Genomic DNA, 25,907 nt, shown 5'->3' with positions numbered 1-25,907 from the left:
GCAGTAAACTAAACAAAACAAAACAAAAAAAATTCCTAACATCATGGAGTTAACATTCTAGTAGGGGAAGAGAGATAATAAACACAATAAATACGTGAAATATATGGTATTTTAGAAAATAAGTGCTATGGAAAAAAAAAAGTAGAAAAGGAAGATAATGCATTTTGGAGGAAATTTGCAAATTTAAATAGGGTGGTTAGGTAAGGCTTCAATGAGGCCCAGTTTTATTTCTTACCACTTCACACACAAACTTTCTTCTCCAGCAAAGCAGATGGTTCATTCATTCATTAATGCCTACTCTACCTACCTTTATATCCTACCAGGTACAGAATACACATTTAAGGACAAAACAGACTTGCCGCTACCCTTTTGGAGCCCAAAGTATAGTACAGGAGATAGACGTTTAAAAAATAATTACACAGATAATTACTTGCAATTGTGATAAGTGTGATGGAAGTAATAGAAAGTACTAGCACATACTACATATGGAGGCCAATACACAGCTACTAATTCTATTAAGCTAAAGGCCACAGATGGACCACCAAACATTTGGTATCCCTGGATTCTAGTAGGAAGGACCACGATGACATGATTACAAAGCCACAAGTCTCGTTTGGTTTAACCTGTGTCTAGGGATCTGTGAATTTGTGATTTCAAATGTTTGATTGCCATAATTTTATGAGATACTTTTAGCCTCCAACCTAGCCAATTAGTGGCATTTGAGTTTAAACACATGCGTACACACACACACACACGCGTGCATGCACACACACACACTGTTGTATTCTTTGGAAAACAAATGATCTTTTAATGTGGTGTATTGTGGAACTGCTAGAAAACAGGCTTAGAAGGAGGGAAAATGTTAATGAAGGTAATGGCTGATTTTTAGAGCAGAGTACCTATTTGTTTTTTCTTGTCCTTTCATTGTGCCTCCAAAGCTTCAAAACCTCCTAAAAATGAAAGATGATAGGAAAAAAATGCATCTTTTAATTTTTAAGTGGTAGACAGCGAAGTATTTTAATGATGAAATATATTATATTATTCTCTTACTAACCAATGGCTAATAGTCTGGAACTGGTACTTTGGCTCCGTAAAAAGTCCAGCAAGACAAGCCAATTATGGACTCAGAAACATTTTTATTTTTAGTTCCTTGTAATAGCGATTCATTCTCTGCTATGGTACATTAACTGGGAAACAAGTTGAAATGAGAGTTTTGGCACCTTTAGAATAATTGAATATATTTACCAAATTCTTAATCGTTCAGAGAGGTTAGAGGGGAGGGGCATAGAAGAACAAAAGGCTAGGTCAGGGAAAAATACGTCTAGGAGAGTTTGACTTTCAATAAAGTCTAAATAGACAGCTTTAGAATACAGTTTTAGAGAACTTTTTTTCCTTTCAGTTTATTCTTCAAGTAGACAACAGTTTGGTTATTTATGCTGATTTCTGCCTTTATGTATGATGTGGTGTTACTTTTGTGAGCAGAAGTAATTAGTTGTTTACGAATGAAGAATGCAGTAGGCATAACTGTGATATTCTTTTCCCTACCACGATATCTGGTAATCCCCAAATTTCCTTCTACATCTGTGTGCATTGGTAACACTGTTAATTGCTCTGTTCCCTTTCTTTTCCAGTAGAATTTCTTTTGTTTGGGAGGACTGTTACTTTTCCTTTTGGTCCTCTTTTCCTTCAGTGGCTCTGCTTGCCTATCTGGTGGTGGTTTTGGAAGTTCCAGCCCAATGCCAATCCAGAGTGGAGCAGGTGATGCCGAAATGGAAGGAATATTTGGGAAGGGTAGATATGTTATGAGGGAATCACGTTGAAGTTAAATGGACCGCTAAAACAAATGTAATCTTAGGCCTCATTAAGGAGGTATAGTTTTCTGATTATGGGAGGTATTAGTCCCTCTGAATTCTTTGCTGTTCAGACTACATCTGGATAATTATGTCTAATTCTGGATGCCTTGTTTTACGTGAAACACTGACACACTAGAATGAGCTTCAAGGGAGGTTAAGAGACTGATAAACGGCCTGGAGACCACGTCACTTGTGGAACAACATTCATACTGCTTAATTATGAGAGAGGTAAAGAGTTGTATGAAGCCAGCCTTAACATTGATCTGCACTGGGCAAATGTGTTGAATTGAAGAGACTAAACTTTCACAAAAGCATGAAACATTCTTCTTAATGTTTGGCTTGTTAATTAGTTATGTTGAGTACAAATATTTATAGTATTTGAGTCTAGGACCAGCTAATTGACCAGCACAACAGCTTTCACATACTCAGCAAGGACAATTCGTTCTTAGGTATAAGGCCAAAGACTGATCCTTGGGTGATCATGGAGATTTCCCTTCCCTTTGTAGAGTGTTCTGTATTTAATCTTCTCATCATTAAAAACCAGATGCTCACCACTGACAGAGGTGGGGTTCCTCGAAAAGATGGACTGATGGCTGTTATGCTGCCTTCCATCTTCTTGAGACCCTTAGCAGCTTTGTAGTGGTATGCTTTAGTGGTGTTAGGAAGGAGTTAATATCTTGGAAAAACCTTGGATGTGGCTTGATTTCCTCTTAGGAATATTGAGAAGATGAACACGTAGTGGGAAATTTTGAAATTTACTGGTGCTATAGGCTTTTTTTCCAAGAGGCACTTGTCATAGTAGTAACAATAATAGTAATAATAATATGCCCAAATGACAGAAGAAATATTGACTTCTGAAAATAAAATTTCAAAAGGCAAATTTTATAATATGGTTGACCACCTTATTCTTTTAAGAACACCTAGGGAGAGGTCATTCATACCTTTTTTTTATTAATTGTCTATCTGCTCATGCCTTATTGATTTACTTTTCCAAAGCACAGCAGATAAAACTTTGGGGGGAAGAGATAAAAGTAAACCCTGTTTGCACAGCAACACAATATGTACATTGTTGGCTTAAGGCCTGTGGTGGACAGAAAGACTCTGGCCTCAGAGCCCTTCAGGCCCTCTTATCCAGGAAGAGAAGACACAAAAACATCGTTCTCAGAGTAGAGACTGTGTTTCTGAGCAAGCCAAGATTTCCCTTGTTTCTTCTTGTGACTTTCTTCCTCTTTTGGGCACTGAATGGGGTCAGGCCTCTAGGGATGGCACACAGTTAGTTGGGGAGAGACAGGAAGGGACTCAGGGTCCAGCAGCTCCTGGGAGGGAGAAGGGTGACTCAGTAACTTTTCAGCTTCTTTTGGAGAAAAGGCACAATGTCGAGCAATCAGGAGAGGAGGAAAACAAGCATAAAATCCACATCCTTGAAGTCCATAAATGGTGAAAGGAAAGCTGTCTCTGCTCCCCACCAAGTGTGGAAGTTTTGTGGTATATTCTCTATTCATAGGACTGACAGAGAGTGGGACTGACCTGCTCAGGAAAGTGAAGGTCTCCACCTATAGGCTGCTGCAGGAAGAAGGCGCTCAGTCTGTCTTTCCTATCCTTGACAAGGGGACTAGAGCCAGTTTTCAGAGGCTATCCAAGCTAGGGTCGACTTGTCTCAGGACTCATCTTTATGCAAAGTCTGCAAAAAGAATTTGAAATTCATGAACATCTGACCACTGGAGAAAACCTTTACTGGCTCAAAAAATAAGTCTCTGTGGTTTAATTAGCTACCCCTTCGGACATTGATTTTTCTAGCACTTGTACAGAATGTAACTCATCTTCCAAACTTTACAGAAGAGCCAACCCAAATCCAGCTGGATTTGTGGTTGTAGAGAAGTTGCTTGATTTTATTAAGCATGGCTTATGTTCTCTCTTTCTCTCTCCCCTGACATTTATATGTAACTTGCAAAATCAAAAATTACAGCTAGAGAGAAGCAAACTCTTCCCCCAAACCAAATATTTTCCCTAGTTCTATCCCCCTTAGATCATATAGTCTGAGGGCACTTCTGATGGCATGTGTTACCAATGGAGGCTTTCTTCTCCATTGCTGTCTCCTCCGTGCTCCCATGGCACACTGTATATACCACTTGCTATGGCCTAAATGTTGGTGTTCTCCCCAAATTTATATGTTGGGGACCTGAGACCCAATGCGATAGTATTAAAAGATGGAGCCTTTAAAAGGTGATTAAGTCATGAAGGTTCTACCCTTACGAATGGGATTATTGGCCCTATAAAATGGCTCCAGGGACCAGCACCTTTTTGTCCTTCTGTCTTCTGCCATGTGAGGACACCATGTTCCTCCTGTCCAGAGAAAGATACAGCAGCAAGGTACCATCTTGGAAGCAGAGAGCAGCTCTCATCAGACACCAAATCTATTGATACCTTGATCTTGGACTTCCCAGCCTCCAGAACTGGGATAAATAAATTTCCTTTCTTTATAAGTTTCCTAGTCTCAGGTATTTTGTTATAGTAACACAAATTGACTGAGATGCCACTGTGGTAGCACTTACAACCCTGCATTATAATTGTCTCTCCACTTAACTGTCCCCGACACTAGAAATGTGAACTCCTTGAGGGCAGGAGTGGAATCTGGTTAATCTCCAGATCCCTAGCATCTCCCATGGGGCCTGACACATAGTCTTAACAGTATTTGCTGAATTGAATTAAGTTATTTCAGCCCTGAGCTGTACAAGCTGTCATTTGTTCTGCAACAGTCAGTCGAGGACAGCTAGGGAGCATGAGGCAAAGCTTTTCAATTGTGGGGAAGCCTCTGAATGATCTATTTTTGCCTTTTTCTTCTACCCTTCTCATCGATTCCATCTACCCCTTTTCATTACTGGTTGCCTGCACCTTGTGCAAAGAGAAGTCTTAAACACAGTGCAGGATCTTCAGTGACTTTTTTGTCTTTTGACCCGGGGCTGATGGCTTTTCATTTTACTCATGCTTTATATGGCATAGTCAAATTGAGACTTATTTGGGAGTAGGGCAGTCAGAATTACAGATAGAAAAGAAATTCAATTTTATTACTTTCAAGTTCATAGAATAAGAAGAAGTAGACTAATAAAGTCTGTGCCAGGAAGTTTTGCCAAGTAGAAGTCCTTGGACTTGTTTTAATGAATAAATAAGAATGATGTGCAATTAACATATTTGTTGTTTGTAAATTGCTTCCAGAGTGCTTAAAAACAATTTATTCTCTTTAAACATTTTCCTTGTAACCTTGTTGATACCACAATTTGCCCAGCAAACCTTTATAAAAATAGATACAGCAGCCTAGCTCTATCCAAATGATCACCAAATATGAATTACTGAAATCTGAACCGCAAAGGTATGACTCCAACACGGGAAAGCAAGTAAGCCTGAGATGGATGCTTTCAGGGAGTGAGCAGAACAGATTTTCCCTTTTCTACTTAGGTGTTGTTAGTTGCAAAGGCAGAAGGTTAGAGTTAGTTGCTCAGTACTATTTAGACAAGAAAAAAGCTCCCTTCACCAGGGAGCAATACTTGTCATCGTTCCAGCTCCCCTTGGTGGTCTAATGCCAGACAAGTTTCTTTCCACTGAGGCAGTAAAAATGAGAAAATTTACCTTTTAGATAATTTCACTATGATCAAACAATCCCCAGTGGGCAAAACTAATAGAAGATATTGTATTTTGATTGCAGTTTATCTCTAGCAATTATAGATGAGCAATTTAAGTGGCAACAAAGCAAGTTGTTTGCTAGAATGAGGCCATATTTCACAGAGCTTTATCATTCAATATTCTCTGGATCACTCAGCTAAAGGCAGTCTATTTCCTTGGGTGGATCGTACATCCTCTTTCTGCAGTATCCCTAGGAACAATTAATTTTCTTAATGGTAGAGTATTGACAAGATGTGATCTACAAACATCATTTACACTAAATTTCACTTTTTTCCTCCCATGAGAAATTTAGTTGACAAGACTTTGAGTATTAGATTTTATTCTTCCAGGACTTCTTAAGAGAAATAACAAGAAGGAGCTGGGCAAGTAGAGAGAATGTCAGAAGAGCTCAGTTCTGAACCCATGCCTGAGTTTCTAATAACCAGCTGCGTTGCTTTGGGGGTGGTTGTAAGTTTCTCTGGGCCCATTTCCTTATCTTCAAAATATCGTGTGTGTGTGCGTGTGTGTGCAAGAGAGAGATTATAGATTAGATGAACTCTAAGGTCATATTGAATTTTAATGCTTTATGGATATATATTCTGTGATTGTTCATGAGCCCAAAGGGGAATTTTTCAGTTTTTCAAAGCCTTCAGTGGACAGCATAGCATTGTCAGGTTGCAGTAATGATTTCAAGAACCTTTGCAAATGACTACATTTGGCAATAAAGCTACTGTAGGCTCTACCATGACCTGAAGAAATAATTAATATTGCATAAAAATGTATTTTTTAATTTATGAAGGATAGATCTCAGAAGGGACTATAGATTGAAAGCAAAAGCAATAAGTGAGCCAATTGGGCTTCCATTTTCTACTATTTATAAATTTAGACTGGGTGGAAGGTCCCCTGGTTTGGAAAGAAGGAGTCTTAGGTTCTTGCTCTGACTCTGCCAGTAATTGGCTATGATCATGGATTCAGAAACTTTTGGGCCTCAGTTTTTCCATCTGTTAAAAAGGGAAAGGAGTATTTTGCCTATATATATCTTCAGACTGTTGTGGTTATTAGAAGGGAGCATAGGTCAAGGTTCTGTAAAAAAAACAGTTGCTATATTAATGCAAGGTATTATTTGAGAAAATAATTTTTAAAATTGGGCCATTGAGATACACAGTTCTACAGGTGTTTCTCATTGTGCTAGATTGTAAAACACTCTTTGAAGGTGTGGGTTATATCATGTTCAATATTATGTGTATTACACATTGGCATTTTTATGTTAATAAATATGGGATTCTAATTTTTTAGGTTTATAAGCGATACTTTGGATAAATGAAAGAGATGGGCATAGAGGGATGGGGAAACAGAATGTTAGTTTGTTTTTGACTTAAGCCAGTTTTTCCTACTAAGTTCTTGGGAAACGTTGAAACAAATACAAGTCTAGGAAGCACAGCAGCTTTTCTTAAAAGAGCTTTGCAAACTTTGCATTTCTGATTCAATCTATGAAAGAAACAGGTGAGAGATTCCTATCAGCTGTTAATCAGTTAACTAACAGTGGGTGAGCACTTAGCCAGTGCCAGGAACAGTGACAGACACTGAAGATACCAATACTAAAGATGTGGTTCTTGCCCTTAAGGAGTTCTCCGACCCAGTGGGGGTGAGATATAACTAAGCAACACAATGTGTTAGGTGATGTGATAGAGGTAAGTATATTCCTTATATTTTCTTAGGTAACATTTCAGAACCGGCAAATCCTGGGTGACAAGCCTCCGGTTTCTCTCTAAGGTACTGCTGTCTAATAGAACTTTCTGTGATTATGGAAATGTTCTATGTCTGCCCCGTCCAGGACATGCTAGCCACATGTGGTTACTGAGCACTTGGAATGTGGCTACTATGATTGAAAAACTAAAATTTTAATGTAGTTTAATTTTTGTGAATTTAAATTTAACTGGCTACATGTGGCTAATGTCTATGTTATTGGACAGCACACCTCTGAGGAATGGTAGTGTGAGCCCACAGTCAGGCTCCAAGGAGGTCCTGAGTTGGATCATAGAAAGCTTCAGTCAACTTGCCCCTGTCCTTTAACCCTGTTTTCCTATCCAAATACTACACTAGCCCTTGAATGGCTCCTTTCCAGCTGACAGCTCTGAATTATGCATGCTAATGTGTGTTACTCAACCATGGCATGAGGTTCCCTCACTCCCCTCCCCCAACCCTGCCATAAAGAAAGGATACTCTGTGACAGTTCAGTCATAATGAAGGAAGAAAATGGGTCAAAGAAAACTAGTTTATAAAAGCTTTTAAAATGTCTGAAATCTTGCTTTTCACGTAATTTCAGATGGTGTGAGGTCATTTCAACTCTTTAAGCTGAGTGTTAGCTCTCTTTCTCTCTCCCTCTCCCTCTCTCTCTCACACACACACACACACAGACACACGCACGCACATTCTACCTAAAGGGTCTGCTGTGGTAGATGAGGCTCCTTGTATTCCTATTGAATCAGCAATTAGAGAAGTTGGGTATATAAAATATATATAAAGCATATATAATATATAAAATATATTTTATACATAATACATTTATCATGTACAGAATATATATTATATGCCTGTATATATATATATATAAATAAAACTTCCCATGCCAAAAACACAACTCTTCACCGCATTATTCTTTTTCTGATAGCATAGATAAAGGGAGACTGAGATAAAATATCCTAGTAGGAAACGTCAGAAAGAAAACTGTTCACAATATTCAGTGGGAGTTTAGTTGGACATAGAAATAAATATTCAGAAGAAATCAAGTTTACGATCTGATAAGAAGACGTGCCATTTGTCTGGTGATTCACAGTTTTGGAAAGTGGTTGTACATTTGGTCCTAAAAAAAATATCCCCTAGAAGGTATTTGGGACAGGTATTATTTCCATTTTTCTTTTCTTTTGAGATGGCGTTTCGCTCTTGTCACCCAGGCTGGAGTGCAGTGGTGTGATCTTGGCTTACTGCAACCTCTGCCTCCCGGGTTCAAGTGTTTATCCTGCCTCAGCCTCCCCAGTAGCTGGGATTACAGGCGCCCACCATTACGCCTGGCTACTTTTTTTGTATTTTTAGTAGAGACAGGGTTTCACCATGTTGGGCAGGCTGGTCTCGAACTCCTGGCCTCGGGTGATGCGTCCGCCTCAGCCTCCCAAAGTGCTAAGATTACAGGTGTGACCCACCGCACCCGGCCAATATTATTTCCATTTTATAGATTATTTCTAATAATCTAGTCAGAGAGGCTCCATGATGTCTGCAAGGTCACACAGCGAGTAAGAACTTTTTCTGTTTTCATCTTGAAGGCTCTGTGATTGGAAGCTTTGTAGGATTTTTCTTTAAATTTTTTTTCTTATGTGCTTTTTTTCAAAGCTTACAGCCATCTGCAGGAAACAATCTCCAGAGTAACTTTTGACCCTAACTGAAGCTGGGTCTACCAGGAACCAACATTTAAAAATATCTGTACACAAAGGTACATCATTGTTTCCCCCTCACAAAAATTATATATAATACATGTATATATAACTATATATAGACACACACACACACACACACGCACACACACAGAGTTAAGAAATGACTGACCACACCTGTTTCTACTGGTTTAGCCCCCACAAAAATGTTTCTTTGTTATCAAATAGACACAGGTATTGAGCCAACCAGGATGAGGAAAGCTTCCTTCAAGAGAAAGGTGTGTACATAAGAGTGAAAGAAGAAAGAGGTTTCTAAACATATTTGAAATATTGTCCAAGAGAGAGCTGTGGAGGGAGGAAGCTGAGAACAATGTGGGGAAAGGAAAGGAGACATCAGCCACACTGGTTGAGGAGTATGCTGTCTGACATAGTACAGCGTTATGTTTCTGACAGTGTTAACTTTTGTTTTTTGACAGTTAAGTTTAAAATTGGTCCTGATTTTTGCTGCTGGGAGTCTGATAGCAGAGGTAGAGTGAGGTGTTCCCCTCATTATTTCATTTCTTAATCTGCCTGCAGGAGGAAATTGCTCTGGTTGTGTTCACTGCCTTTGAACCTGTCGTGTTTAAGCAGGCTAGTGTATTTTCTTTCGCCCAAATAGTACACCTAGTCAGGCAGTCCTATTTACTTTGATTTCAGTGCATTTTCCAGAATCCTAATGAGGTGTGGCCTAGTGGTGTGAGCACAGGACCTGGCATGAAGAGTCTCAAATTCTAGTTGCAGATGCTAGATGCTTCTGTGTAGTAGAGGGCAAGTCTCTTGACCTCTTCTGTAATGCCATTAACGGGGTTAATAATATTTAGCTCATAAAGGCAGCAGGGGGATTAAATAGTTAATGTTTTTTAAAAGGCTTTGAGAAAAAGAAAAGGCAAGTTTTTGTGTATTGTGTCCATTTTCAAATGCTAATTCTTATTAACAGGAAGCATCTGCTCCATGACGGTCATTCAGCACCTCATGGAAGTCTTGCTGGCTGCATGAGTGGGAAAATTCTTCAATTTTGTGCCATGAGATCTGAGAAAATGTAACTACCTTCAGCCCCAGTTATGAACTTGGGTGTCTGTTTTCTCCCTATCTAAAAACATTCTTCTTCTTTATGTGTTTTCTGAGGTTTAGTAGTTTTTCTCTCTTTTGCAATCTTTTTATGCTTACTGTTACTGGTGCAAAATGACTATTGTGTTTCAGCTGTGGGGGGAAATGAACCCTTTTTATAACAGCCAGTTAGACATTCTGGAAGTCTTTGTGATAAAAGATTTCATAGAAATACAAGGTGCTTTAGTAATTGTTCTGTCGGTGCCTTGCATAACTGCATTACAGATTTCTAATACTCTGGCAGTTTCAAGATGCTGATAATATTAGCCACTTTGTGAAGTGCAATTGTGGCTTTCTGTGCATGGTTGCCAGCACTCTCATGTCAGATAGTAGCCTTTTGGTTAATCTCTATTTTAAATCAGATCAAATTCTAACCTGCCCTCATCCCTCCTCATCCCCCTTCCCAAATAAAATGAGAAGCACTGTGAGGATTTGGGAGAAGGACAGGTGGGACATTTTAGAGAATGAGTAAACATATCTATTATTATTTTTTGAGTCATCTTCTTATTGCTTCTCAGTTACAGTTTATGAAGTGATGCCAAAGTGTAAGCTCTATCTTGCCTCCAACGCTGATTTGCTGCAATGCTTGTTTAAGTTGCTAGAAACTGGAGGCTCCTGTGGGTTTCCTTCTGTGCCTAATAATTTCAACAGAGCCAAATGCCCTTTGTTTACTACAGTCATAATTAGAGGGCTGCCAGTGTTAAGCAACCATGGAATCTGAGTTTGGGAAATGTTTATTGTGCCTCATTAAATCTGAAATGAGTACTTAAAGGTCAGAAATAAATAATGTGTTTATATTTTTGTGACAGTAAATATAAGTGAATGCTGTGTGTTCATATCCTTGACTCTACTCATTTCAGTGTACTGAGACACCCCTCTGTCTGCCAAGGCAGTAATCAAAATATCTGCAACAAAAGAGAACTATGGCAGGTTTCATTGATCACAAACAAGAAAATGATCTATTGTATTGTATCTAATTAGAAAACATCAATATTAGACGTTAATGCATTCACTATTTCCAAGATGGTCTATCACTTGATTGTTTTTTGTCAGCATGATCACATTTTACAGGCTTGAGCAACAAGCTGGTACGAGGGAAATGAATTTAGAATGATATGCCAAAGGCTGTTGCTCCTTCAGTCTTAAATAAGCTTGTAGAGGCAACTGGGTTTTTAGTGGCACATAATATAAATAATGGGATTGGGGTTGGAACAGAATTTGGGGGTGTTGTTTTGGCCCAAAGGCACACGGCCACCCGCCGCTTTCTCTAAATATTTTGAAAGTCTTTTCAGCTGACAAAGCTTACTCAATAGAACTTGTACTCTGCACACTCTGCAGGCAGTCAGGGCTCTGTAGCTGGTAAGTGGCAGAGAATTGAGGCACTGATATACTAGAATTTAGCAGAAAGGAATGGTCCAGCTCAGGTTCAGAGGGTCCTTCTCTGGGCCAGAAGGGCTCAAAGGTAGGCTGGATCCAGGAGAGCTCATACTGTGGGTTCCTGGATCCCATTGCTTGTGGGAGATTACACACACACACACACACACACACACACACTCTCTTATATGTGTGTACATATATGTGTATATATTATGTATATGTATATATGTGTATATTTTTTTCTTTATTAGAGATGGGCTCTCACTATGTTGCCCAGGCTGGTCTTGAACTCCTGGCCTTAAGCGATCCTCCCATCTCAGTCTTCCAAGTCATTGGGGTTACAGGCATGAGCCACAATGCCCAACCCTCTTGTGGGAGATCCTATATGGGTTTATTATTGTCAGTTGGACCAGCTTTACCAAATCATAGCTTCTAAAATTGAAACCACCATCATGACTATTAATCTTACATCTTAGGTCACCTTCTAACAATGGTTGCCAGCGTGTCTAAAGAGCAACCAAAATGGTCATCAAGGTTTCGGGGAACAAAGTGGCTCACTTCTGGATCCCTTGGGCTCTGTGACTAGGCCCTCCAGCTAGGTCTGGAGAATGATTTCCAGTTAGTGTGTGCCAAGTTTTTCCTTTGTCTAAGTGCTGGACTATACTCCCCTGACCCTTTCACTGGAATGAGCCAAGGAAATCACTCAGAGAAACATAGGTAGGAAGCAGGCTAATCACTTCCCTGATGTTACTGTTTTCTGATTGCTTCCTATCCCAGTAGCAGAAAATGCCAAGAACGGTGCTCCTGGGGTTTCTCTTATTGTCCTTGTTGCGGCATGCTCTAGCTGAGTTAGTACTTAATGTGGCTGTAGCACTTAACCTGTGTGTTTGTTTTCATGGCTCTTTAAAGGGGAAATAACAGTTGGCACTTGCTTGTAAAGTGCTTTGATATTTGGGGATGAAAGGCACTCTGTGCCTGCAAAATAGCTTTAATGTGTTGTTGTTACATGTTCAGGAGGGTGATTGGACTCCAGAATTTGTTCCACTGGCAAATGTGGCTGAGAGCTATTTGGTTCTCCATTAAGTTCTGTTTACATGGGATTAAATAGTTTGACTTACATGACTGGATTTTTCATTTTATTTGCTCTTGAGGTACTCTTACTCATACCAAGATATTGTTGATTTTGCATTTGTACATATAATAGGCATTAACTGCTTCCAGAGAGCTTTCTATAAGCAGATAATATTTCGGAGTACACTCTGCCCACAAAGGACTTAGAAAAGGGTCAAGGGCCTTATTCAGAAACTTGTATTTGTTTTATGGTATGGTGTTCAGGCTTTGAATTGTATGGATTACTGCAGACAGCTGCTAGGTTTCTCAAGGAGGCCTCTGTAGTGATATTCACAACTGGGTTGCTCTTCTAAAGGCATAACTTTGACCCAAAGATGAGATCAAAGAAAAATGCTTTCCCTAAGCCATCTTTGCCACCTCTAGGTAGGGTGACCACATCATTAGTGCCAGTGAAACAATAGGAATGATGATGAGAGGCTGCTACGAGGGGAATTCTTTCACTTTAGTTTGTTGAATGTTAACCACATGGCCTGTGTTTCTCATTGATAGCCCTGTCCTGACAGTCAGTGGGATGCTAGAGTTGTTTACCACCTGTAGAAAAGTAGCTGCCACACTGTCAATCTGTGACTCAGAGGTCTACATTCTGGTGAACCCTCGTCTTCTCACAGAAACATTATCTACTTGGGTTTGGGAACACTAACATATGTTGTCACCACCATTCACAGAGATGTGGTGGGACTGATGGAGTTAGATGGACAGAAAGTACCTAACTGTGTCATCTTATCCCTTTTAGTTATATATAGGCTGTTGTGTATTTATAAGGTAGTAATTGGGAATGATAACAGTGAACAAATTGTAACTACAGAAGGCAGTGTGCAGAGTGGATGCTTTCTGAAGAAGTAGAACCACCTTGGCCTAATAAACTTGGTCACCTTCCTTAATTGTGATAAGTAGCCTCATTCTTAATCCCTTCCATCTCTTCTCTGATCATTCATTGATGTATTACACGAACACATGCTAAATGTCTAGCATTGTGGCAGATGGCACAGGGACCTCAGAAGAGAGCTTCCAGTCCCGTTGAGAGATGAACTGACACACTACACATGAAATAATCATAGAACCTGAGGAAATGCATAATTACATGGTACAGTCTGTATACAAAGTGCTGAGAAAATGCTAAGCAATGTGGGATGATCAATGATGGAGATATATTAGAAATGAGGGGAATTAGATGGCTTGTGTTGGATGACTGCTTAGCTAAGGACTTCATTTAGATTTAATGTTAATTGCAACAAGGAGCTACTGTAAGGTCTTGAAAAGAGAAGTGATGTGATGAAAATAATGGGTGAGGAAGATTATCCAAACAGCATTTTGCAGAATGAGGTAGAACAAATGAAGGTGAGAAAACAATGGCACAAGGTGATGAAGGCTGTGGAAATGGAGCCAAAAGGACAGATATATGAGCTATTTCTAAGAACTTTATGAATTGTATAACCTATTTGATAGGATAGGGAGGTTTCTTGCCTTTTATGATGTGGGTTATATACATATGACACATATGAGGGCCAGATTCTCTTATATGAGTCACCTACAGTCATTGAGCCATTAGGGTGTTATTTAGTTCTACAAAGTAGCAGTGTAATTCTCCAAGTCGCACTCCAGTAGCCTGCGTACAAGTATATGCATGTATCTGCAGGTACATAGGTGCCAGTCTGTATATGTGTATTTACCTGAATGTCTGACATTTTGATCATCTCTGGTAAAAGATCCATTAGTTTGTGAGCTCCTTGAAGGTTCAGGCTATTTTTTTTTTTTTAATTCCCAGGGTTTGGTTCCTGCTTACTGGATAAATAAATGAATAAATTGAGAATCACTTTGTTTTAGACGGCTAGAATTGTTGGAGCTTGAAGGCAACGTGGAATCCTTTTGGTTATTCTCCTCATTTTAAAGATAGATAATTTAAGGCCTCAAGAGGGTTAATGTGATTTATCCAAGGTCATCTGTAAGTTAATGACAATCCTAGGGAGAGAATCCAGCTGTCCCCACTACACCACACTGCTTTCTGTAGTCAAACTGTGTGTGTGTGTGTGTGTGTGTGAGAGAGAGAGAGAGAGAGAGAGAATGAATTTGAATTAGGGCTGGGGTGTGTGGGGAGCATACGATTGACAATAAGTGGTTAGTAGGAGTTTACCTAGCATGTTTTCTAGTTCAGGGCAAATATGAACTTTGTAATGTTGGCAGCTGGGGATGGTGCCTTTTATTCCACCTTCACTAATTCCTGCTTCGGTTGCTGCTGTCTGGATGGATGAGTCTTTGAATATACATTCTAGCTGGAGGCACGTCAGCTTTATTTTTATATAGAATTTACATATTCATTTTTATGTGTCAGGGATAGGAAGTAGGCAAAAACTATTTATTATCTCATTTCCAAAAACCATCTTTGTGAGGAGATGGCCATTTGAATATCTAAAACAGCAACCAGCTTTAGGAAAGGTTATGGGTCTTTTCATTATGGGTCAATGGACACAATTATCATTATTGGAAGTCAGTAGTTAAAAAAAGAAGTAGCATTTTATAATCACTTGGTTGTATATCTGATATGGGATTCCAGTTTTCCTGTTTTGATTGCTAAAGTGACTTAAGACTTAAAACCTTTAAAAAATTAGGTAGCAAGTTACAGTTATAATGCTTTTCAGCTTGATGGGACTTTAAAAGTGTAGCTTAAAAGTATCGTTCATTTTCAAATGAAAATCTAAAGATTTGAGTAACCTCTGTTTTAATCCCAGTGTCTGCAACCTTTTTTTTGCTTGGTATAGTGACCTGGGATTTGTGCCACTGGAAAAAGAGTCTAGTCCTGGATATATCTGCATTTATTGGGCTTCTTTCTCCTTAGGGTCGAAGTCTCTCTGCTGATAAACGTGGTGCTGAGAGAGCTGCAGTCACTCTTCTAGAGACTAGGGCACGATTCAGTGAACTGTAAAAGTAATGCAAAATGACAATTAAAGTAGGGCATTCTCTGGTACCTTGGGGGCCTGACAAAGTGGAAGTATTTGACTTCTGATATGCCAGACTTACTAACGTAGAAATGTAATAACATATCCCCCACCCAAACGTCTTAGTAGAATCCTCCTATATCCAGAAGAGAGCTGAGAACAGCAAGTAGTAAGCAAATAAAGCTCCCAAGCAGCTAACAAACAAATACCCAAACAAACAACGAAAACCAAAACATTGCACAAAAATCCCTATATTAAAGATCATGTAATTTCCCCCTTAGGACCGCAACATCTCAGCTCTCTATGCAGAACGTTGCAACTCTTTTTTTCTCGACACAAATATAATTGTATAGTTTCCAAGAACACAGTAGAGTAAAAGCGTCAAACTTGAAATGGAAGAAAAGCTACTTTTGATATACCAACAGCACTGAAAAGTTAAAAACACTATGTTTGATGGAAGGTTGGTGACGATCCTATGTTAAAAATTAAAGACGAGAAAAAAACCACAGCAGTTTGGGGCTGTTGAGTATACAGGCAAAACCTGCATGGGGTAATAATTTACATTTATAAAGATGCTCCTAAGTAACCAATAAGTGGTTAAATTATGTTTTTATACCCTGTTTTAAGGAGGACAACTTTGTGATATGTTTCAGAAACAAGGCAGGTGGTTAGGATTTTAAATCAAAGTTTTAGATCTTAAAGGAGAATGCCCTAAGCTATCTGGGAAACTGAGCTGTCCAGAATTATTTATTGTTTGAGAATTTTTAAAAATCAAAATTTTATTAAACCTAGGTCAAGTGAGACACCTGCTTTCACTGTTACACCCAAGGATAAAGAATTCAAATTAGAAAAAGAATTTGTCATTTTGGGAGGCCGAGATGGGCGGATCACGAGGTCAGGAGACCATCCTGCTAACATGGTGAAACTCCGTCTCTACTAAAAAATACAAAAAAAAACCTAGCCCGGCGAGGTGGTGGGCGCCTGTAGTCCCAGCTACTCAGGAGGCTGAGGCAGGAGAATCGCGTAAACCCGGGAGGCGGAACTTGCAGTGAGCTGAGATCCAGCCACTGCACTCCAGCCTGGGCCACAGAGCGAGACGCCGAGACGGGCGGATCACGAGGTCAGGAGATCGAGACCATCCTGGCTAACACGGTGAAACCCCGTCTCTACTAAAAAAAAAAAAAAAAGAAAAAAAGAAAAAGAAAAAGAAAAAAAATTTGTGATAAATATACTAAATAATAAGAAAGTGACTCTTATTTACCACTGAGATGAAATAAAAAAGTTTGCTCTAGACTCATTTTTTTAATGTCACAATTAGGTTTTTCCAAAGCAAATGTTGTTCTTATCTCTTTGCTGTGTTCTTGTGTTAACCTGCCTGTCTCATTAGAAATGGGGACATTTCCTAGTGAAATTAATGTGACATTTAGAGAAAATTTCCTCTCTCAAATGTTTCATGTTGTTTGCCATTTAGTATACTTAGAGAAGGTATTGGAATAATGTCAAGCAAATTTTGATTAAATAAGGCTAAGTAGGAGCCAATACACTCATGAAAAAAAAAAAAAGGCTTTTGTATTATATCTTAAAGAATGTATTTCTTCTGTGGTTCTTTATCCTATATTGAGATGACCTTGGTAGGTAATCTGACAAAAGAAATGACATCTTCTAAACAACTGGGCTTGCCTTAGAAAATGCAGCACATTAGGTCAGAGCCTGTGGCCAGTCCTTTGCTCAAGACAGTTATTTGCCACCCTGGAGGTACACTAAAATTTCCTGGAAAGCTTTTAAAAAAACCACCCAGTGCCTGGGTCCAATTCCAGGCTAATTACCTCAGAATCTCTTGGAGTGGGTCCTTGGTGACAGTATTTTTATTTTTTATGTTTTACAAGAAGATTCTGAGTTGATTCTCATTTGTAGTTAGGGCCGAGAGCCACTGGCTTAAGACATACAAACTGTTCATTAAGAAAATATTTCCTTCTTCAGGATGATCTGAATCTCATCCTTTGCTCCACCAGAAGTGTGAAAAAATATACTCTCTCAGTGCACAGGAGTTGGGTTTGGGCATACACCTCGAACCAGTATGAGCTAGAACACTTGATGTCAGTATACATAGACCCATAATATAATAGCCCATCTATGGCCAGTTAACTCAGTTGTTTGGAATGTAGTACTAATGAGGCCAGAATAGTGTATTCTGTCCAATTAGAATAATTCTGTTGCATAGATTTTTCCCATAACTGTAACCCAGCTGCCTCACAAAGAGACCTGAGACGGATTACAAAGGCACAAGACAATGGATGAATCAGCATAGCCCCATCCATTCTGGGAAAATCGGTTCTAGGAACCTGCCACATTGACTAGCGCTACTAATTGCATTAGGATGCAGCATGGGACATCTGCCCATGATGGTTTGTTTTGATTTGGGGGAATATATTTTCATTTGAAGGTCAGGACCCATAAGAATGGGTGGTTTATTCCTTTGGAGTTAAAAAAGGAGGAAGAAAGATAGGAAGGTTATAAGCTTCTATGATATTCTCCTCTTTACAGTAGCAAATCATGCCTGGCACATCTGCCCAAGGTTAACAGAACTATATTTGGGGGAAGAATTGTTAAGGTAATTACAAAGAAGCCCTCGAGACTTGTCTCTTCTCAACTCAGTGCCCGGGAGTGGGAATTCTCATGATGAGATATATTATGGCATTAGGACCAAGAAGTAGTATTTTCATTAGCGATAAAATGTGCATAGTATTGCTTTTTTTGCCTGAACATGTGGCTCTGGCACCATGCCTGGAGGTCAGGTCACCATGGAGCTTCATATTTGATGCACAGTGCACACAGGTTCCATGCCTTCATATGCAAAGATATGGAAAATTTTCTACTTGAGAACTGTCTTCTTTAAAGGCAGTAAAGACAGATTCTTTAAATACAGTAGCTTGGGTTGCTGCTTATCCTTTTCCTGCAAAGCCAGTATCCTCTAGATTTCCTTTTTGTATTTTTGTTTCTTTACTAACCTTCTTGAAAAAATGGTTTAGTAAGTTTGGAAGATGAGATGGAACATGCATGTGCCACTATTTTATTGCCTGAATGAGGTCAAATTCCTGATCCTACTTGGAGTTAGTTGCAGGTTCTGAATAAAGCAGGGGATCAGGATTCCCGCCATTCCTGTTATGGGTCTGATAAATGCAGCTGAAATTCTCCTTCGGATTCATGTTCTATTATCCCTATTTTACAGAGAGGGAAACTGAAGCACACAGGGATTAAGATCGCAGAGTGAAATGAATATTTGAACTGCTGAGTGCTTAATCAGTTCCGGGTTTTAACAGAAGTATTAGTCCATTCTTAAGTTGCCCTAAAGAAATACCTGAGACTGGGTAATTTCGTGAAGAAAAGTGGTTTAATTGGCCCATGGTCCTGCAGACTGTACAGGAGGCATGATGCTGACATCTGCTTGGCTTCTGGGGAGGCCTAAGGAAACTTACAATCATGATGGAAGGTTAAGGGGGAGTAGGCATATCACATGGCCAGAGGAGCAAGAGAGAGAGATGGGGAGGAAGGACTACACACTTTTAAACAACCAGATGTGACGAGAACTCCTTCACTATCGAGAAGACAGTACCAAGAGGGATGGTGCTAAACCATTCATGAGAAATCGCCACCATGATCAAATCACTTCCCACCAGGCCCTACTTCCAACATTGAGGATTATAATTCAGCATGAGATTTGGGTGGGGACAGAGGTCCAAACCACATCCACAGGGTAGCATAATTTTTGTGGGGTGGTGAACTTCCCACTTGTTAAATTATATATTGTACTGAATACCATAGATGAACACATTTAACCAACATCATTTTTACCTGTTATATTGGTACAACAATTAAACATCTTTGTTGGTTGACTGACTGTTGGATAAACTTCTTCCAGCAAATACTTGGATTGTATTTCTAACACAGCTTCAACTTTGCCTCCTAATCCTGTTTGTGACAATTTCAGCATTCACTCTCTAAAGAAACCAGAAATGAACCAACCCTTTTGATTCTTAATCTCCCAACCCATGCTTCCAATAGCATTAAAAATTGCTTGGGTTTACATTAAAAAGGGGATATAAACTTCTAGACAAAAGCAGTGTGAGTAGATATTACACAGTCCATCTTCAAATGAGGGGCATGGGTTTGTGAACACACCTGAGTAAGTGCAGGGCAATGTTGGGGTTTAGTTTCCTTTGAAGTACTGTCTCCTCCTCTCTCTCACACATTCACCATCCCCGTTACTACCTATTGTAGGCAGTTGGGGTCTGTACTCTGACTGCTGGCTGTTTGGTGCCCATGTGGTAGCTGGATCTGCTATTGCTTGTTCTGTTTTCTTCTCCATCAAACTGTGAGCTCCTTGGAAGCAAGGGCTGCATCTAGGAGCCTAGAACAGTTAGTTTCTGACAGGTAGAGGTCTGAGAGGAATCTGCTATTTTGTTTGCTAGATAGCAGTTTTGTTTCCTTTTCCACACACTCCCAGTTGACGTAATTTCAGAAGGCTCCTAAGGAATAGTGGGAATGGTGGAGATTTCTAGTGGGATGGCAAGAGGTTCGGGGAGATGTGTTTGGGTAGTTTCTGGATTATACAATGGTACAAGAAGAGTGGTACTTTAGTGCTGGGCGTGAGATCACTTTACCAGGACATTCAGTTACTTTAGTGTTGACTTTTCTCTGGATTTCACCCTTCTAAGGCTTTTCCCCTCTAGTTCTCCCAACCTCTGGGTGATCATAAGCTGTTTTTCCGTCTCTTTCATCTGGCAGGTATTCTGCATTTGCTTTTATAAAGCCATTGCTCCAGCAGTCTGCTGTAACCAGATTAAACAGCGGTGTTCTAATGATAGGAGCTGAGACGGGGGTTTGCTTGCAAACTTCATGTTTCACATGAAAGGCTTTGGCACCCCCTGTGGACTGCCCTTCACCCTGTTTTAGGCATAATGCTTGTTTGCCTTTATATCTGTGATAAAACAAAGGCCTTCCTGCATAACCAGTGCTGAGCAAATGTCTTGAAACAAAGGGAAGTGCGGAGTTTAAATCCACAGTGGGGGATTACCTTGCCTGCATTTCCATATCTTTGGAATAAATATTTTAACATGTTAATTATCTACTACTAATAAAAATACCTTTGAACTTCCAGTCAATTTGATGGGCATAGAATTTTCTCCACTGGGGAATGGGAAGCAATTAGTTTCTGTAAGGATTGTAGGTCACGTTATCTCTTCTCGGTAAGTGGCCGCATGGTCAGTAGCCAGTCATATTCTAGGGAATGTTTATGCCAAGGCTGTCCTGGTCTGCAGTGGGGAGCTACTGCCTCCAGGAGCCCCTAGGGCCTGAAGGAGGCAGAGGCTGCTGCTCCACTGTGGCCTTGGGTTCCAATTCACTCGCTGCTTCTTGGCCCAGAAGAAAAATTCCTTCTAAGTAGGATAGTTCGAAATCTACTTATGAATCATCTATGTAACCTTTTTAATTTTTTCTTCTCATTGCAGACTGAAAACTATTCTTTTGACTCCAACTACGTGAATAGCCGAGCCCATTTAATCAAAAGGTATGTTGGTTTGCTTGCTTATTGCTACAACTAAGCTTGATTTAACATTAAAAAGCAAAACAGATTAAAAATTTTAAACCGTATTTTTTTGGGGGATTTTAAAATGAATGTCTAACCTACTTATTGTAGAAAGTTTGGAGAATTGAGAAAAGCATAAAAAAGTAAATAAACATCACTGGTAATTTCATCAATCAAAGGTAATCACTGTTGACATTTTATATTTCTTGGTATGAAAATGTATGTATAAACACTCAAAATTAAAAATAAAATTGGGATTATATTAAAATATAGTTTTATCTAGTGACAGAAATCCGATATTACAAATATTTACTATTTCTAATATTTCTAATATTATTTCTAATTTCTAATATTATTTCTAATATTTCTAATGTGATATTAGAAATATACGGTAGAAAACGTTCACAATCATGTTGATACCAAAATTCTTGTTGCTCTTCACTTTAAATAAAGGAAAGCCTTAAAAATTTTATGCATGTAGAACTTCCCATGAGTTTTGAGATTGATGCTATTTCAACAACTTTGAAATCATTTTAAGGATATTTTAATGACAGAAGCTAATCCGTTCCTTTCTAGATGAGAGAGAAAAAGAAATTTGCCTGATTCTTCTTAAAATATTTAGAAGTGTTTCAGAGGAAACAAAGTTGAGATTTATGTGATTGGTTGGTCATAATTTAGTATCCAAGGAGCCATAATAGATGTTGAGTACAGAGCTGAATATTGCCAAGAAAGATCCCATCTGGTGCAGTGGGCTACACCCAATGGGAGAAGGACAAGGAGTTTGGGAAGCCCTCTAAAAGGTGGAAACTGAGCAAAGAAGATAACCTCTTGCACAGAAAGACCAGTCCTGACCATTCAAATGATGCCTTTATTGCTGTTTCATGTAAATATCGCTTACATAGTCCAGTGGTTATTCTGCAGCTAAAATTGAACTCTGAGTATGTTTGTTAAAATAATAGAAATGAAACAGAGAGGCAAGCAGGGTATGTTAGAGCTGTAGCAGAGAAGATTTGCAAATTCTATTATTTTGCTGGCTCTAATCCCATAAAGTTACATCACCAGAAGAGTAGATTTCAAGGAATAAACAAGCTTCAGGTAACTTGCATTCATGTCTAATTTAATTCATGAGGCTTCAGTAACCCCTAAACCTTGCTAAGTTTATCTGTATTGGTCTGGAATTGCTTGTGACCTTAAGTGACGATCATTAGTTGTCTGAAAATGGGTAGCCCTTGTATTATCAGTGAAAGCACAGTTGAGAAATTTTTTTTTTTTTGAGGGGTTGGGAGGAATCCATTTAGAATATTTTCCTGGCTCACAGAATAAAAGCAAAAGGTGAGGAATTCAAAATTATCTGACTAATTTGTATTAGAAAGAAAAAAATAACCCTCTTATGTGCACTGATTAGAGTGCCTTTATAGCAGAAACCTGCTTTGTTTTCTGCTTCCAGATTGTTACTTTCAAAGCTCCATTTTAAAACTTTGATAAAAATAGTGACTTGCCTTAGCCTCACAGGTCCCTTGGGCTAACTCAGGGTACCTGGGAATTCTATAGCCAGGTTAAACAGATAACATGATGCTGGGCGCAGTGACTCATGCCTGTAATCCCGGTGCTTTGGGAAGCTGATGGTGGAGGATTGCTTGAGGCCAGGAGTTGGAGACCAGCCTGGGCAAAATAGTGCAACCCCCCTCCACCCCCTACCATCTCTACCAAAAAGAAAAATAAATAAAATTAAAAACCTGATAATATGAGTCTGATTGTCACAGCCTGGAAGAAAGCTAAGACTCCCAGGCACCCTTGCATCTTACATCAGTCCTGACTATCCAATTTACAAGGTAGACTGATAAGATAAAAACTTATGTTTAAACATTAATGGCTTTGGGGATACATGTATTTCCACAGCAGCGTTGAGACTTACTGGGAACTTCTGATTTTGGTTAATTATTTTATGTTTTTTGTTTATAGACACATACTCACAAAAGGCACAACCGAGACTTAATGGACTCTTGATGAAAAAGTCTCCTGATTTTTCATGAAATCAAAGATAGCTTTTTTTTTTTTTTTTTTTAATAAAAGCAGGGACCACCTTGATCAAGAGGAAACATCTGAAAACTCAGGGACACATGCATTTTTGCCAGGGTTCTGTTAAGAGAACTGTGAGGGCTTTGGGAAACCCTGAAGGCCTTGGAATTTGTGTGGTCAATTGAGTATAGACGAAGCATAATACTTAGAAAGATACAGGGAATCTTGTGTGCTATGCTGTTCTGGGGACCAACTGTGTTAAATGTAAAATGTGAGGAAAATGTTGAGAGTGGTGGCTAACACCAGGTGATAAAGTCATGCAAAGCCTGTTCAAATAGCTCACAGCAATGTTTGAAAGGGGTTTTGCTGTATGTGGTTTCTTGAAGATCCATTTACATGCGTGGTAAAAGCTCTTGGCCAGGAAATTCTGAATCTGATTATCAGTTTTAATTTTACTATCAAGTCCCTGTTTCTTTGAATGCCAATACAATTTCAGGCTAACTTTGAGAACTTCTTTTTCTTTTTTTTTTCTTTTCTTTTTTTTTTTTTTTGAGACCGAGTCTTGCTCTGTCGCCTAGGTTGGAGTGCAGTGGCGCGATCTCGGCTCACTGCAACCTCCACCTCCTGGGTTCAAGCTATTTTCCTGCCTCAGCCTCCTGAGTAGCTGGGATTACAGACATGTGCCACCGTGCCTGGATAATTTTTTTTTATTTTTAGTAGAGATGGGGTTTCGCTATGCTAGCCAGGCTAGTCTCGAACACCTGACCTCAAATGATCCACCCACCTTGACCTCCCAAAGTGCTGGGATTACAGGTGTGAGCCACCACGCCCGGCTGAGAACTTATTTTTCTATCCGTGTTCTCTTCTTCTATTCACTTTCTACTTATTCAAGGATGTTTCTTGGACCCTTCTTTTCGGCATTCTTTAGCACTTGTTAGCATTCTTAGCCAGACTGTTTACATACAGGCATCTTTTCCTGTTTTACCTCTATCTACCCTGAGTAGTTGAACAGCAGCCACCACTGTCCATCTCTGGGTCTTTCCTTCATCAGTCAGGGTTCCTACATGAAATAGTTGGCACACCTAAATTGGAATGGCTTGAGGAAAGTTTATTTACAAAGGGGACCATTTACAAAGGCTTGGGCATGGGTAGTGAACCTCAAGGGATACTGCAGTATTATGGCACTGGAGGAACTAAAAATACTTCAGACAGGACCAGGGAAGAGAGCATGTAGGGAACACTGACTTGAGAGTAACAGTGACTTCTGGTTGGCCAAGGGATCCAGTCATCATGAAGTGACAATCAATATCCTGATATCATTGTTCTCCCCTGCTCTGATCTCCCGCTGGTGTCTTCCTTTGGCTAAACGCAACAGAAAGCCAGAGGGCAAGGGGGTTCTCATAGGCACAAATCAAGGTTGAGAAAGGAGCTCAGCCTTGGGAAAACGAAGTGATATGACGGGCTTCCCATAATTTTATGCACCAAGGAATCTAGCATTATATTTCTGTAGTTTTTTTTTTCTTTCTTTTTTCAGAATGTCACTTGCAACCTGCAGGTGTACCCAAGGAGGCTTATGTGAGGACCCCAGATTAACAAATCATGGCAGTGCAGAGTTTCTTCTGAATGGCCTTCCTTCCTGCTCTGTTTGTTTCTTGCTGTCTTCTCAGAGCAAGGAAAGCCAGCAGTGGTACTTTGTCCCTGCTGCAGCACTCTTTCCTCATGCCCGTTTTGTGGGCTGCTGTCTGATATCCACTCCTACAGTGCTTTGGGAACAATATCAAGCAGGGCATAAGGCTGTGGCCCAAAATGAAATAGAAAATGAACAAAGCACTGACTCAGTGTGGAAAGGATTAGGAGCTTTGGCTTCCTAAATCATGCACAATGCTTTCTTTTCCACCCAAATTGTCCTGGGGTTTTTACAGCATCTCGTATGGTGCCTTGTATATAATAAATGCTTGGTACATGTTTATTGAATGAATGCATAAGAGGAATTGAAGAAAACCTTAGCATTTTTCTATTAAAGACTAGCACTAGATTTCTCTTTAAGCTGGTGATTTCTGGATTTTAATGTGCATTGGAATCACTTGGAAGCCTTGTTAAATGCAGAGATGCTAGCTCCATCCCTAGAGAACCTCCAGTTGTAACAGGTTCCCAAGGTGATTGTGATACAGGTGGTCCAGAAACCACTCTAGGATTTTCCTTGTATTACTTAAACACAGTTATAATAATCTTCGTTCTCACTCCTTTCTCATTCTTAGCCTCAGATATCATTCCCTGGGTATGTGGTATCACCTACTGTAAGATATAACCTGTTTCCATTCAGATTCTTATGTCTTTTGGAAAAGAGCTCTAATATTTCAGATGGTAAATATGGGTCAGAATTTGTGTGATGTTCATTCGTCATGCATCTGCTGAGTAACTCTTCGGTGCAGAACCCTGTTCTAGGTGTTTTCAAACATATCTGTCTTTCTGTTGGCCACCAGAGCAGTAATAGAAACATGTGCATTTGCAATATCATTGGAAACAGGAACCCCTAATTTATTGTCCCACAAAAGTTGTTTTACAAGTCCTTCATCTCCCAAGAGGTATGCAGGTAATAAAGCAAGTGAAATCAGCATTTTTTATGCCTGGCATAAATTGTTATTTGTTTTGGGTGAGTAGCCATTTACCAGGCTGTTTTACAATTTGCGGCATCTTGCTCACTGGGTCTTAAACTGCCTTACACAAATCCATTCATTAAACCACTAAATGCTCTTACAAGATCAGTGTAAGTGGTGCT

General features: G+C 39.5%; 1 protein-coding gene across 3 annotated transcripts in view; it reads left to right on the top strand.

The window, feature by feature from the left end:
* The window catches only part of PCDH19 (protocadherin 19), a 111,589-nt gene that overhangs the window by 35,777 nt on the left and 49,905 nt on the right, over positions 1-25,907 (top strand). For all 3 annotated transcript variants that reach the window (XM_025372578.1, XM_025372577.1, XM_025372576.1), the window contains one exon: positions 21,033-21,091. In XM_025372578.1, coding sequence (XP_025228363.1) covers positions 21,033-21,091 — 59 coding nt within the window. The remainder of the gene's footprint in view (positions 1-21,032; positions 21,092-25,907) is intronic.

This window comes from Theropithecus gelada, chromosome X, assembly GCF_003255815.1.
Source record: "Theropithecus gelada isolate Dixy chromosome X, Tgel_1.0, whole genome shotgun sequence".
NCBI lineage: Eukaryota > Metazoa > Chordata > Mammalia > Primates > Cercopithecidae > Theropithecus > Theropithecus gelada.
Note: the sequence above shows the minus strand (reverse complement) of the source record. Positions and strands in the feature narration are given on the sequence as shown.